The 14,799-nt window shown below is 51.3% G+C and overlaps 6 protein-coding genes across 6 annotated transcripts; 3 read left to right on the top strand and 3 right to left on the bottom strand.

Annotated features, from left to right (window-relative positions):
• Nucleotides 1-203: 203 nt before the first annotated feature.
• On the bottom strand, nucleotides 204-748 carry CPAR01_01575 (intracellular hyphae protein 1; the record flags this gene model as incomplete). The annotated part of the gene is made up of 2 exons (XM_060485864.1): nucleotides 204-626; nucleotides 689-748. The coding sequence occupies 2 exons, from the start codon at nucleotides 746-748 to the stop codon at nucleotides 204-206; spliced, it is 483 nt and encodes a 160-aa protein (XP_060356721.1).
• Nucleotides 749-2,887: 2,139 nt separating this feature from the next.
• CPAR01_01574 (uncharacterized protein) lies at nucleotides 2,888-4,147 on the bottom strand (the record flags this gene model as incomplete). The annotated part of the gene is made up of 2 exons (XM_060485863.1): nucleotides 2,888-3,550; nucleotides 3,614-4,147. The coding sequence occupies 2 exons, from the start codon at nucleotides 4,145-4,147 to the stop codon at nucleotides 2,888-2,890; spliced, it is 1,197 nt and encodes a 398-aa protein (XP_060356720.1).
• Nucleotides 4,148-5,491: 1,344 nt separating this feature from the next.
• CPAR01_01573 (uncharacterized protein) lies at nucleotides 5,492-5,731 on the bottom strand (the record flags this gene model as incomplete). The annotated part of the gene is made up of 1 exon (XM_060485862.1): nucleotides 5,492-5,731. The coding sequence occupies one exon, from the start codon at nucleotides 5,729-5,731 to the stop codon at nucleotides 5,492-5,494; it is 240 nt and encodes a 79-aa protein (XP_060356719.1).
• Nucleotides 5,732-10,190: 4,459 nt separating this feature from the next.
• On the top strand, nucleotides 10,191-10,460 carry CPAR01_01572 (uncharacterized protein; the record flags this gene model as incomplete). The annotated part of the gene is made up of 1 exon (XM_060485861.1): nucleotides 10,191-10,460. The coding sequence occupies one exon, from the start codon at nucleotides 10,191-10,193 to the stop codon at nucleotides 10,458-10,460; it is 270 nt and encodes an 89-aa protein (XP_060356718.1).
• A 184-nt stretch (nucleotides 10,461-10,644) lies between these two features.
• CPAR01_01571 (subtilase) lies at nucleotides 10,645-11,904 on the top strand (the record flags this gene model as incomplete). The annotated part of the gene is made up of 2 exons (XM_060485860.1): nucleotides 10,645-10,956; nucleotides 11,011-11,904. 2 exons carry the CDS (start codon nucleotides 10,645-10,647, stop codon nucleotides 11,902-11,904), a joined length of 1,206 nt encoding a protein of 401 aa, XP_060356717.1.
• A 2,500-nt stretch (nucleotides 11,905-14,404) lies between these two features.
• Nucleotides 14,405-14,784, top strand: CPAR01_01570 (uncharacterized protein; the record flags this gene model as incomplete). The annotated part of the gene is made up of 2 exons (XM_060485859.1): nucleotides 14,405-14,624; nucleotides 14,705-14,784. The coding sequence occupies 2 exons, from the start codon at nucleotides 14,405-14,407 to the stop codon at nucleotides 14,782-14,784; spliced, it is 300 nt and encodes a 99-aa protein (XP_060356716.1).
• Between the last annotated feature and the right edge of the window lie 15 nt (nucleotides 14,785-14,799).

The following is a 14,799-nucleotide window of genomic DNA, read 5'->3' as shown; positions in this document are numbered from 1 at the left end:
GTGAGAAGCGAATTAGGGAATTTGTCGCGCATACGGAATATGCTGTTCAACGATATCTTCAGCACGTTCTTGGGCATGTCACGCGAGGTCAGAAATGTGCCAGGAAACGCTTTGTCTATTTTTATATTTTCTAGCCTCATCTTGAACTACTTCTCAGGAAAATATGAAGTTTGTGAGTTCCTTGTCGAATGTCCACGGAGCATTTAGCAGACGGGAACGTTGATGACCTGGCCGACCTGGAGGCTCTCGGGAACGACACCGGGGTTGGCACCAGTCAGGGAGTCGGTGGTGATGCCGAGGCTCTGGGCGACAACGAAGAAGGTGTCACCAGACTTGATGGTGTAGGTGGCAGCGCCGCCGGTAACGCAGGTAGCGGTGCCGGAAGGCTTGATGCAGGAGGTGTTGTCGGGCACGCAGACGTCGACGGGGACAAGGAGGACCTGGCCAGCGTAGATGACGTTGGGGTCGGCGAGCTTGTTCTGCCACGCGATGTCGCAGATACCAGAGTTGTAACGCTGGGCGATGATGGTCAAGGTCTGGCCGGCCTTGACGGTGGTCTTGTGGAAGTTGCCGAGCTTGCCGCAGGTGGCGGAGGGAGCGGCGGCAGCGGTGGTGGAGGTGGCAGTCTAGGAGGTTGTATTAGCGCTGGTGTCTTTTCAAGTCGAGACTAGCTCGGCAGATTACTTACGGGAAGAGCAGCAGCGAAGCTGGCAGCAGCGGCGATGACGGTGAAGATGGAGAACTGCATTTTGGCGGTTGAAGTTGATTAGGTAAGAGATTACTGGTGATTATTCGTGTTAGAAAGAATGGACAGACTTAGAAAGTCAAAGTGGTAGGCAGGCTTGTGAAAGAGTGACAGAGTGGGTTGGTGAGAGCAGGACAGAGTAGACAGACGGGAAGCGATGATCGCGGCCTAAATACAAGTTCACCTAAAGCACTGGGACAGAATACGAACGGTTGCACGGTTGACGAATAACACCCGAAAATGCCGAGTCCCAACCAGATGGCACGAACACAGAGATGGTTTCATCAATTAAGATTTCTCACTGTTCGCCGGTTCCCGAGTTCATCGCATGTAGGAAATGAGCTTCATTCTCACTTGTGGGGGCCATTGTCCTGTGGCTAATCACCGCGAACCTTAGCTTGGGGAATTGGCTTTTGACTTGACTGAACTCTGACTCTCAAAGCCTTACCCCTGTAAGGCGGACTGAACATGTGCACCCAGCGAGTCATTCGTCACGATGTGAGAAAGTTAATTATACAACATTGTGATTATGAGCTTCAATCTGTATTTGATTTCAATGCTGAGAAACGACTGTATCACCACTGAATCGACCATTTGGCTATCCCACCGCGCATCAATGGATGTGGAAAATATGTTGCTGATCGACTGAATGGTTGAAGCTATTATATGGACACAATATCTCGGACTTTGTAAGCGGCGCGGGTGGCTCGACTTGCCACGTTGTTCATCCCCACGCCGACCCACTGCGTTGTTGAAATTATCAGCGAGTACAAGAGTCTTCTTCTAGCAGGGGCCACATCATATCGATTTGCTACACGGTTTGTGCGGCTTGCTTGAGATGAACGGGCTGACGACCTTGCTTCATTGAGTCCCTGACTCGGCGGCAAAAGGCTTGTTCTTTCCCGCGCGCGCTAGGACTGTGAGTGTGAGCACTAGTCGCCTCGAGCGGTGACCGGAATTTGACGAGAGTAGGTGCGTTGCGATCAGTCGACTTGCGAGCTGTTACAAATTCAACCCGGCTGAAATTACAGCCGGCTCGGTTCTCACAGAGCAAGGCTTAGTAGTCTTAAACTTCATGTCACTGTCCGCGCGGCGCGCGGTGCGGGCCCCGGTCAATATTATTCGGCGCTAGCTCCCATTTTGCCTGAAGAATCGGTGACTTTATTGCTCCTGATAGTGGAGAGGAAGACGAGGCGAGCTTGGGGCACGACTTTGAATTTCTGCCCTGGGCATCTAACCGGCAGAAAGACGGCTTCTTTCTCTCCTAGCCTAAAAGAACAAAGTTGGACGGCAACGCCGACGTCGCGCAACTGCTCATGTGTTTCGAGATGAGAATTGGGTTAGCAGAGCGACTGGACAACGCAACGGATGGTGCAAAACTGGCAACTCTCCACGGTAACAATCATTGCCGAGTTCTGGCAGACGATGGCGCTTAGAGGATGTTTTTCGGACTTCAGTTGCCTTCTATAATCACCTTCTATGAGCAAGAATTGTCAGGTTCAGACCACACACTTTGGCTATAGCGTCCTTCTGCGGCGCGAGGTCAGAGAGACATAGAAAATGCGGTGAGATTGTCAGGAGTTGACCCATCAATTTCAAGACGGAAAGTTTCGGACCAGAGTATAATATCTATTGGTATTGTGGCTCTCCTAACAGAACTTGGCTACAACAGCATCGACCTAGCTAGAGAGCAGTGCAGTGTGCACGAGATGACTCTTAATGGCCTAAGAAATTAACCGTGATGGTTTTGACTGCAGCGTACATGCACCATATCCTTATGAGGCTGAAAGGTCGCAACAGCCCAAGCCCTACACATAGTTGCTGTATGGTTGTGTTGAAGTCTTGGGGGAAGAGTCTGGGGTAGACATACTCAGCTCTTGGCAACCGCCAAGTTAGTGCCATCAGTGTTACCCTGTGATTAACAGCAATCTTCATCGACAGGGCACTTGAAACTCGACCATCAAACTCCTCCATTGATGAGCAGGTTCCTCTTGGTGACATGGAGGAATCATCTTCCAGGTGCGAAGGCCTCTGCCGGGGTAGCTGATGCAAATTTAGAAAAAGATCTTCGCTTCGGGCTCTCTGGTTTATTCTAAGTCTACGATATCGTGCCTTTTATCGTCACGCAAAATCCGTGATATGCTAGAAGACATCTGCCCTGTCCCATACATTTCTAAGCCACCCCGTTCGATACTGCAAAAGAGACCTCTTCAGAAGCTGAACGCGATCTCGATCCCAGTACAAGAAGCCAAGCTGCCTCCATGCTTCAACGGTGGCTTTCACCCGATCCAACCGTGTGCTGTCTATACCCACGTGGTCTGGGGAATTTTGCAGCAACTCTGAGCCCCATCGGCGGCAATCTAAACCGGCGTGCGCGTCGACCCAAGCAAAAGGAGGGTCTGTTTTCAAGTCGCCAGTGGTGATTGCCGGTAGCCTTCTTTCGTAACCGTATAACACATCTCGCAGCCGTCTAATCTCATACTCATGGGACAAGAGCGTGTGAAGGGTCAGATCCAGCTGTGAGGATACCACTGGAAAGTACTCCAAAATGTAGTTGCTCGGCACTTGGTGACCTCCTCTGAGAATCTGATGATCTGAAAGGCACTTTAACTGTGTCAAAGAAGCCGCAAAGATCTTGATTGTTTCTTGGCCCATGGTGAGTGCACGGCTTAGTATATGTCTGAATGCCGTAATATCGTAGAAAACATGTGTATTTTGCGTGTCCAACTCATCTGAGGCATCAAGCGAGACGAAGAATTGATGTAGTTTGCCTGCAAAGTCGTGAATTCCAGCGATTTGCTCTATCTGGCAAGGCGTGAAGCATTGATTCAAAATTGCCCGTACTTCCATCGTTGTCTCTTCACTTACGCGGTCGCGACAAACTTGTGTAAGCAATTGATACCGCAAGCATGCAAGCACGAGCCGGTCTTCTTCATCTTTCGTGAGTGGCTTGGCTGCCTCTGAGTCCAAGGTCCATAATTGCTGTCGCTGAACTTCCGTGTACAGAGTGACAAAGTCCCGAGCTATAAAGTCGCATCGCGTAGCCTCGATCAAATGATCAGCAGATATGGATGATATGTCTGCTGTGCCTGCGTCGAGGTCTTCCCGAAATATCGCATATAGCTTGGTGGCGCTCACCACCTCCCATGCATGATTGTTGCCAGACTGACCAGCTCTTGGGATAACTGCAAGAGCCACAGCATCTTTGAGGACAGCAGCAGCATCGCGGTGAACAATATGTCGGATGACGCGCCGTCGTTCCGCTATGAAGAATCTCCGCAGCGACGAAGACGCATTGACAAGCGTATTTAAATCGCTCAAGGATTCGAGGAAAGAAATGATGCCCAGTAGTATATCTGCAGGCAGATTTTCGAGCGCACTTGGTGGTGGATCGTTGATCATGTTGCCGAAATTGCGTTGAGTATTTGCAGAGGCCAAGTCGCACGTAACTTTTCGCGGTCGGAAACTTACGGCTGCTCCTTTGTTCTGGCGCGGATGGCAATTATCCGAAGAGCCGAAAACATCCTATCGATGCACGTGCTACAAATTCGCGAGCTAGACAATCAAGCATTAATGCCGGGCTAACGCGTTTCACGTTGTTTGTAGTTCGCAAGATATCCACAAAAGGCAGTAGCGATAAGGAATGGGAAAAGCACTGGCATCGCTTCGAATAAGGAGAAGTTTGCGAGATTTATTACAGTATTCTAGTATCCTAACGAAAATCAAGCGAGAGTAGGCACAAATTAAGTTCAACCTACTGCTGGTTAGTTCCTCCTTTGCTACTAAGGGTCTCGAGGCATTCTATATATCTTGACAACTATAGAAATTAGTATGGAAATGCCTCGTTTCTTAAGGAACACACTCATGTCATTGTTGTTCTAAGATCGTTCTGCGCCAGGAAGTCTCGTGATAGGCACAGAGCGTTCGCGTCGTCACCTAGATGTAGATACTTCTCTAAATAGATTAAGAATCGCTCAGGATGTGTGTTCAGAAATACGGCATGACCGCTGGATGATTCTGTTAAAGCTAGGGACTTTGTTTCCTGAAATCTAGTCCTGAATCCGTTTAATCCATGTGAATATGAATCCTGACATGAAGCAATTCCATGCGATCAGATCTATTTCCTATGAGCCAGAGAGTTACATGATCAGGATGTGTGAACCTGAAATTATGTACTTATCGAACTCGTATGCCCAAAATCTACTCATCAGTAATTCTTTTGCCGGAACAGCCCGTACAGATTCGTTGATGAGTCTAGCAGTCTTACCACGAGGCAGTCAACAATCAAGATTGAAGCACCGCCCGTGATACATGTCATGTCATGGATGTAGGCTGTGTGGCAAACTCTGCTGATTCACATCAGACTCACCCTGCAAAACAACATAGGTGCTGCTTGCATTCAAAACTGAGTTTGCTGAATCATATCAGCAGATCATGATCTTAGTGAAAGATAAGGGATCGACGCCGTTTGACTGATGAGTCTACATGATGACCAATTCTACACATTCACTGGAGCAAGTCTGATCCTAGCCGCTTCCAATTTGCAGCTAAGTGTATATAAGTTGCAGACCTGACTAGACATTATTGACTCTCTCAAGCTTCATATTGTCTGAAGCTGCATGCGAGATCGCAAGGACAAAGAATTAGTCATTCAGGAATGCCCAAGATCAATGAAATCTGATCTCAAGCCGCACGTCTCACAATTCCATCGAAGTCAGATATAAGATTTACATCAAGCACCCATACTCAGAATAAAGGATGTGCCACAAATACTACTTCACTGGCGAGTCCGAATGCATGCACTTGGGTGTTTGCTTTCGAGACGAACAATGTCAACGTGTCAGGGATGGAGCAAGACCATGCCCACGAAACACCTGGGTTCACCAGTGGATGAACGGCGTCCTCCCGGTCGAGGGCTTTTGTCGCGATTGCCGCGGAGAAGGGCTGGAAGGAAATGATGTCGTTGAGAGACCAGAGCAAAGTCATAGACAGCGGCAAAGACGACGGGAACAACGACGGGAGGATCCTGAGCTGTCTGATGAAATGGAGGGAGTTTGAGGAAGTGGAAATACACTAGCGATGGTAGCTGTAATGCTGAGGCTGTCGAAATTTACTTCTAGTGTTGCTCAACAAGGCAGGTACGGCGAGCTGAATATCCAAGACAGAGTAATAGCGTCTCGTCATAACTTTCGGAGATGGCGAGTGATCTCTTTCGAGCTATTCACCTGCGTGAGAGGGTGAGGTTTAGGAAGGCGGTTATTAGCCATCATACGTCTGCTGCACGCCGAGACATTGGAGTGCCATTGGCGCGTCGCTCGCTCGCCTTATAGAGTAGGTGGCGAGGCTTCAGCTGGGCGGAACGCCGTCGGCATAGCTACCTTGCGGCGTGACACGCTGGGGCTGGAAGTGCGGCGTAGGGATCCCGATTGGGTGTAACGGCGAACTCGGCCGGATCTTACTCCGGATCCTCGATGTTGCATTGTTCCTCAAGTCGGGGATCTTGACTTTGGAAGTATATGGATACTCCAGGTAAGGCCAGGTCTTGGCGGCATCCGAGGCACGTCGTAACCGTTCATATCTCCGAAGTCTCAGGCCATCGGGATTGATGCCACCGGAGCATGAGATTGTGCGACGATGTCGTGGCCATCATCGTATTGAGGTAGGACGTCCTGGATTCGATAGAGCCCGATAGTATGTGATGTGATCCGGAACCCGAGTCACGAGTGTTCTAAGGCTACTCGCGGTTCATGACGGCGTTTTCGAGTGATCGTCGTGAAAGGAAGGTGAGGAAACCACACCACCAGCTGTTTGTCTTGGCAAAAGTGATCTCGCAGCAGTAAAGCGGTACTGCTGAAGAATCCTGGCAGAGATGAGAGCCAAGCATTTGTAGGTTCTTGGAATGCCGGTGGTTCCTGGCTGGGATCGTCGAGTGTGGCAGGTCGGTAGAAGCGGGGAGGCTAGAACTGGTTCTGCAGAGGATGCCACCATTCTTTGGCAAGAAATCGTGACTGCGGTTCCAAGGAGATGCCTAAACTGCCTTCCAGAAGGCCACTAGCTTTGAACCTTCCCAGTCTGTCCGGTTCAGAGCCGTACCTTGATGGTCACCTCCCCCTTTCAGCAAGCGATGCCATCGTGGGAATTTTGGTGGTGGAGGTTGGGCGGTAGCCTAACGCATGGCCCAACGGCGAGCACACTGGCAGTGTGTTGTGTGACATGACTATTTCGGTCAAGGCTGCTGTTGTAGCCCTCAAGCTATTGAATGACTGCAGCAGTGGTCAGTGCTGCGTAGCCTGTGGGTGTGTCCGAGTGCCTGTGTTATCAATAGCTGTAAAGCACTTGTGGTCCATCAATTGCTGGGTATGACGAAAGTCAATGTCGGTGCTCCGTAGACAAGCATCAGAAGGAAGAGCTTTTGATCCATCACCCCACATCAGACAAGATCTCGGCAGCGGCCCCGAGCCTAGGTAGGATACTGCTGTTCTGCCGCCGCGAGACTCGAGGGTGACAGGGGTGGTGGAAATGAAAGGCTTGAGACTCCGTTGTAGTACAGGAATTACTTGAGTTGATGTAGCGCCTGAATCTGTGCTGTTGCCTTTGATCCCGTCTTGGCTAGCCTGCAGGACAGTACAAGTCTGGAAGGACGTTGGAAGAGCGGAGTGCTAGCTGAGTTCCAGGGTCAAGAAGGTTTACGCGGATGGGATTTCGTAGCATGGAACGGCAAAACAACTAACTTGGGCACGCCGCATTGGAGAAGGTTGTGACGGTAGGATGACGGTTATGAAAGTTAAGCTTGATCACGAATGGAGATCATGGGGCTGGAATCTGGAATACTCAAGAGCTCGCTCCCCGCTTCTTACTTTACTGAATCGTGCGAAGCTTCAGAGTCCTGGCTGACAGGAAAGAGAGGCAAAGGCCAGAGGTGACATTCGGGGAGTTGCCATCCCACCATCTCCGCTCCGCAAGGGCAGGGGAATTGGATCATGTCAGCATCGCTAAAGCAGGAGGGCCCACTACCTTATCACGTTATCGGTGCCATGGGAAGACGCTCGGATCATAGGCTGCACCTACTACGGCTCGAGCCCCCACTTGCCGGCGGGAATTTCGGAGAGGCCCGCCTTGAGGTGGAAAAGCGGGTACCTTCAGAGCACGTACTCCGATACGTATACTGCAGCATGTGATTCACGGGGCTCCTACCGCTTCTAAGTACCAAGGTATCTTGTCTCTTGCCGCCCAGGATTCCTCTCTCTTTTTCCACCTCATAATGTCGCCGATCTACGGATACACTTATTCAATTTTGGTAGCAATTATTCAATGTTTGAGATATCTTGCCGAGCCACAAAATCATGTGGCGTTTCCGGCTACCAACGATGTGGGGTTCCACGACTCGTGAAGGCTTGGACTCACAGATGTCTCGGCCAACCCTATTCTGAGCTCTTCTTCGAACAAAGGTGCGGGTGGCTGCTGACGGCGTACAGGTGTTCCTCCTTTCAGGGATCTTGATCAGGAACCAGGGGTCTCCAACGAGCGATGTCCAGTCAGAAGCCTAGAACACACGCAGCGAACACTTCACTTGCTCGTCCAAGTATGGACGCGTTGATATGCGCTGATAATTGCGTTAAGGTCCAAAATCTCTGGCATGGACCTTTGGGAAGCCCAGCACAGGCCAGCCTCTGCCGAGATGTGCTGTAGACCAACCAGCTTATCTCAACACCCCAAAAGACCCTCCTCCGACCTAAAGAGGGTCAGAGCTCTCAAGAGCAAGAGAGCTTTCCTTGCGTGAGAAAGCTGCGGCCTTCGTTGCGTGCTTAATCAAGTTAGGGAGCTCTAGATCTGGAGTGAGGGGCTACGATGAGCTGCTTCAAGGATCTTCTGTTGTGGGTTGTCTTCCCCTCCTATCCAGAGTCTCCACAGGAGCTCTAATCCTTGACATTAACGTCTATTTCATTTGGCTCCCTGGCTCTGTTGGCATTTTGCATGCATTAAACAAGAATATGCGTCCAAGTCAACTCACCGCAATCAGGGTAGGGCACAACAGCGTGCCCCATGTCCATGCAACAGACAGCGGCGCGTACATTGCTGGCTTTTTGCAGCTGGCCTCTGAGAGCCATGGCAGTAGACGCGGAGGTCTACATGAATTCCGCCTCGGAAATGCTCTCCGACGGGCCACATACAACTACCTTAGCTGCCGGCTGCTTGGTCTGAGCCTGGCGCCAACATATCCGCCCTCGGCCGCCACATGCGATCCACCGTCGTGCAACGGACACTTCGCTCTAGAATCAACGATAGAAATGCAGCAATTCACTCATCGGTGGCACTTATCACGACTAATTCGCCATTTGCTACCTATCCTCCATCATCCTCTCCTGGGGTGCATTTTGGCAGCCCCCAATTCCCCCAGAACTTATCATCCCACCCCGATCGCCGACTGTCACGCTCCACGGTCAACTGCCGGATTAGGAAGGCGAGATATCTCACCTGGGGTAACATCGCCTTGACGCACGAGGATCAACCTTCCTTCGACGAACCACAGCTTCACTATGGCCTGCGATATCGTCTGCCACCCCGGACCCCCGATGCATCCATTTGAAGCTCAAGCCCTGTTTAGGGATGGAGATGGGGAGCAACAATGAAGGTGGTCCAAGTCTCCAAGATCTCATAGGTTGGAACTTTTGGGGTTGAGTGGGCGCTGAGGCCATCAACATCACCAACACCGACATTTACAACCTGCAAAGCGACCTCATACGCATCAGCTGCCATTAATTCGGGTCCATAGACTTTTTGTCTAGCATCAGGACAGAAAAGATGTCGTTTCTCGACCATCCTACAGGGGCCAGGCGCGAGAGCCCGGGAAACCACCGCATCCTGAATTTATGCATAAAAAAGCCTTGGCACTGCCGTTCCGAGGACCGTACCGGTCTTAGGACTGGACGTTGAGGTATATTGCTAATGGCCATTAGTATTCGACAACTCGATTTCATTGGTGGCTCTTGGCTCGGACAACTCTCGCCTTGTACTGCGCGAAGAATGGGACTGGAAGACCACTCCAATGGGCCGTCCAAATGCCGATGTTGTCCCCGCTGCATTTCCGTCCAACAGCGGCGCCCACAACAGCTGTTTGTCGAGCCTCTATCCGCTTCTCTCCCGTGCCCGCGGGACGCGTATCTCCACTATGCGATATTGATCCTCGAAATATTCGCTTCTTGTCTTGTAAGTCCTGGTATCGTTCAAAGCTTACTGGTTGTACCTAACCAGGTGACGACAGAGGGCTTGAGATGCCTGCAAAAGCTGTCGAACGCCCAATCTTAAAGTCACTTGCGACCATCTGATAGCTTTGTTGCATTGCCAAGCCGGTCTAGCATGCCTCCTCTCTCACCCAGCTTGCTGCATCACCAATATCGCCGTCAATCAACTTCCTATTTTTGATTTTGTCGCACAAGCTTCTGAGATGGCTGCTTTATGTCGCCACATGGCGCCATTGGTACTCTCCTTCCCCTTTCCGCGGACCATGTCGTCTTATCGACTTGGGTTCACTTGCTGTACAACCGCCAGCGTAACTTTTGGCGACATATCCAAGTTTGACAGGTTCATCCCGACTTGGACCCTGCGGCGATGGCTGTTTTCCGAGCAAGGGTCCGAATCATGTACGTACTGCTTCTCGAAGGGCGCCCCGGAACTCTGTCTGCAAGCAGTAATGCACCATCGAGGGCCTGGATGAGCCAGCCACTTACATGACATGCAACGGACGAACAACGAGCCTCACTCGATTTCAATGACGAGGAGGAAATCTATATAACGGCTTTCAACAACCCACGATATTCGGTCTCTTTTCACTCCTCACCCCTCATCCTCTCCTACAATCCCAACTCCAACTCCTGCATCTCGGTCTATCGACAGTCACAATGGTCGGTTTCAAGCAACTCGCGCTGCTCGCAGCTGCTACCTGCGGCTTCGCTGCTCCCACTCTCAAGGAGAGAGCTGCCGAGACCATGGTCCAGACCCGGGCTGAGAACAGCTACATCATCACCCTCAAGAGCTCCGTCGGCTCCCAGGGACTCACCTCTCACTTGAGCTGGGTCAACGATGTTCACTCCCGCAGCCTTGACAAGCGCCAGTTCACCGGCGCCGAGCGCACCTACTCCTTCAACTCCTTCCAGGGATACTCTGGCAAGTTCGACGATGCCACCATTGAGGCTATCAAGGCCAGCCCTGAGGTAAGATTCAAAGCTCCGGTGCATTGAAAGAGCCCACTCTGACACTACGAATAGGTCGCTGCCGTTGAGCGTGACGAGATCTACACTCTGAGCGCCCTTGTCACCCAGACTGGTGCTCCCTGGGGTCTCGGAACCATTTCCCACAAGACCTCCGGCTCTACCTCGTACATCTACGACAGCGCCGGCGGCACTGGCACCTTCGCCTACGTCGTCGACTCGGGCATCAACACCGCCCACACAAACTTCGGCGGCCGCGCCTCGCTCGGCTACAACGCCGCCGGCGGTGCCCACACCGACACCCTCGGCCACGGCACTCACGTTGCTGGCACCATCGGCTCCACCACCTACGGTGTCGCCAAGCTCACTTCCCTGATCTCCGTCAAGGTCTTCGTCGGTAACTCCGCCTCCACCTCTGTCATTCTCGACGGATACAACTGGGCCGTCAACGACATCACCACCAAGGGCCGCGCCGGCAAGTCCGTCATCAACATGTCCCTCGGCGGCCCCGCTTCCACCGCCTGGACCACCGCCATCAACGCCGCCTACAACTCCGGTGTCACCACCGTCGTCGCCGCTGGTAACGAGGCCCAGAACGCCGCCAACGTCTCCCCCGCCAACGCCGCCAACGCCATCACCGTCGGTGCCATCACCAGCACCTGGGCCATTGCTTCCTACTCCAACTACGGAACTTCCCTGGACATCTTCGCCCCCGGCAGCTCCATCCTGTCCACCTGGTACACCTCCACCACCGCCACCAACACCATCTCCGGTACCTCCATGGCTTCCCCCCACGTCGCCGGCCTTGTCAACTACCTCCAGTCCGTCGAGGGCCTCAGCACCCCCGCCTCCATCGTTGCCCGCATCAAGGCCCTTGGTACCTCTGGCAAGATCACCGGTACCCTCAACAGCTCCCCCAACCTGGTTGCCTACAACGGCAACGGCGCGTAAGCGGTTTCTCGTCAAGAGCCGACAAATTTCGTCAAACCGACCGAAAGCCAGCCGCGGGGGGCGAGAAGACGTTCCGCCCTTTCCGACGGCCAAGAGCGTTTCGCAGCTCGCTCACCTTTGTACATGAAGGAGTTGGGATTCCCTCATCAGAGATGAGCGGGGGAGCGCTGTTTCTTACGATGGAATGAGGATGTTTATAAGACTTCGCTGCCTTGGGTTTTGGACCTTGGCTCTCCCATTTTTGAGATTTGTAGGTGTCATTTTGGGCATATATAGTTGATAGGGCAATAAAGAAGATGCATCTGAAAGTAACTTTCCAAGTTGGCATTGTGATTTGAAGCCGAATGTACATCAATTGAGGTCATCACTGCAAGGGTGATCACTGATCAGAGCGACAAGCTTCGTCGTCTAGACTCACACCTCTTAGCGAACGGGATCCTTACTCAATGGGGTATTAATATCAATTGCATCTGACCCGCCCGCCACAGCCTAGACTCTGGAGAATCGCGATCCTTGACCGGCATTTCTTCCCTGTAATCTCGTATTCTGAGTCTTGGCAGTTGTCATCTCTTTTGCAGTGTACCTAACGCTCTATGGTAGGATGTCATGCGAATGAGTAGCTGGTTCAAGTGGTGGAGATGCAATGCGACGACTTTAATATCATCCGGGGAGGGCGCTGGGTAAGGGTTCTCGCGGGGAAATAAGGATCGTCTCCCCCAGGTTCAAGGACTCGGGGTACCCTGGGGCTTGGTACTGTGCCCCGACTCCCACTCTCCTACCATACTCCGCGCCGATCAGCAGAGCATACATGACAGGACCAAATATCCGGGCCCCTTTGACAGACGGAGTCATTCAGCAAATCATCAGGCTTCGTGGCTTGGCGTGGGTTGAGTTGATTTGCTTGATGAATTGAGGTTTTGCGTGCGCACATAATCGCAGCTGGGGATGTGCCTTTTTGAACACTTAATTTGCCTTTTTCCCATTGAAAGCGATTATCTCAGAACGAGATTTAACGTAAAACCATCTGGTTCATCAGAAGCAAGTCGGTGTTAATTTCGTTACTCTTGTGGAGATCAACTCCGCCACGTATGAGACCACGTCGACTCATGTGTAAGTGGGATAGCCCACAATAATAAGTTGTCCGGGACCACATGTGTCTTAATGTACCCAAAAGACTCATACTCATATCAGCAAATAAACCCCGGTGTATCAGCCTTCAGTGCGAGAATACTTGGAAACGATTTTCAGTCCTACGTTGTCCCCATACTCCCCCAATGTCCCCGGCCGCCTTAACCCCGTCAGATGTCATCCGACATCAGCCTCTGACAGAATGACCTTGAAACAAAACCTTCTTATATTGACAACATCTGCGCAGGCTAGTGATGCTATGTTTGTTGTGAAAGTGACCTTCCCTCGTGAGTGACGAATTGGAACAAGAGCTAAAACTGCAATGTACCGGAGACTATTAAACTTGCGGATGCGATTCTTCTTATCAGTGTCTTTAGTGGTTCTGGTGAAAAATCAACACGGATGACCTCTATGCTGCCGGGATTCGAATAGATTTCAGGTATATCAATATGTGGTAGCTTACTATCAGACTGTCAGTTTTACAAATCGTGATTACAGTCTTTGAATGACTGGCTTGAAGTGAGAATACGCGTAACGGGAGCAGGCATGTCGCTAAATATTTCTGCCGCTCCGGTTCCCTGTCACACATACATTAGTTGAATGACTCAAACACGTCCTCCAATCCACTTCGCAAAGGATATCTGCCGATCAAGCTATGTTCATATTATCTTGCCAAGAATACCAACAGGCATGTCGGTACCGCGGAGTTGGGCCCGTTGACGCCGTACTGAGCTCACTCAACCCAGAAAGGAAGTTTGATCCAGCCCCCACTGCGATTGCAGTTCCAAGATGAAGGCACTCGGTCTGGCTCAAGTTTTCTCCAGATGGCCATTAGTTCGAAGGAGTGCCACCTGCATACGAAGGAGAGAAATCAGACGAAGTTGGCTCTCATTTCCTTGTTGTACATACATGTACGAAGCCGTGTTCGTAATCTTTGGACACTACCACAAACAGTAGCCGTCAAGCACGAATAGTGCCTGCGGTCTGGCCACTCAGCAGCACTCCTAATCTTGCATTCTCTGTGGACCTGATGATTTGAGGCATTGTTTGCTCTGGCGGACAGCCCCGGTAGCCAGGAGTTTAAGTTTCGGACAACACGAGTCAATGTGAGAAGGAAGACTCTACTAAATCATGTCAGCAGATTCATATGCGCAGGTGAGCCAGGCTGCTCGTTATGGAGCGAATGTGAGATGAGTACTATTCGGCAAATCCGATCGATTGCCAAACGCCGCAACCATCGACAACAGAGCTGTTGGCGAAGGTTAAATAGAGACGGTTCGCGCTGTTACTGAACTTGAATCTCACTGTAGCCTACCATCATCCCCAGAAACAAGAGCCTCACTTCAAGTCACTCATTCAAATAATCGTCACCATGCTCTTCCAGCCTTCTCAAGTCTTTGTTCTTGCCCTCGGGCTTCTGTCTGCCACTGCCACTGCCGCGCCTACTGAGGTGGTGGAGCCTCGTGCTGAGGTCCTCGACATCGGTGCTTGCTACAGCTCCAAGTTCACTTGCGCCTTCCAGGGATGTCTTGCTGGATACACTTGCTCTCAGCACACCGGAGGTACTGACTACTGCTGCGTCAAGTGGGGTTGTAAGTGATTGTGTCTCTAAATATAATCAAACAAACATGCTAACAAGTAGTAGAAACTACTCGCTCTACCTTACAAATAGCTGTCACTTTCCATCGATCACCTAATCTGTTCGGCTTTGGACGCGGTCCGGATTCGATTCCAACGATAGGATGGGAATAGTTGTCTATGATTGTT

Source organism: Colletotrichum paranaense (genome assembly GCF_030867605.1).
Source record: "Colletotrichum paranaense strain IMI 384185 chromosome Unknown Scaffold_1.1, whole genome shotgun sequence".
Lineage (NCBI taxonomy): Eukaryota > Fungi > Ascomycota > Sordariomycetes > Glomerellales > Glomerellaceae > Colletotrichum > Colletotrichum paranaense.
This window is presented reverse-complemented; position numbering and strand designations above follow the sequence as displayed.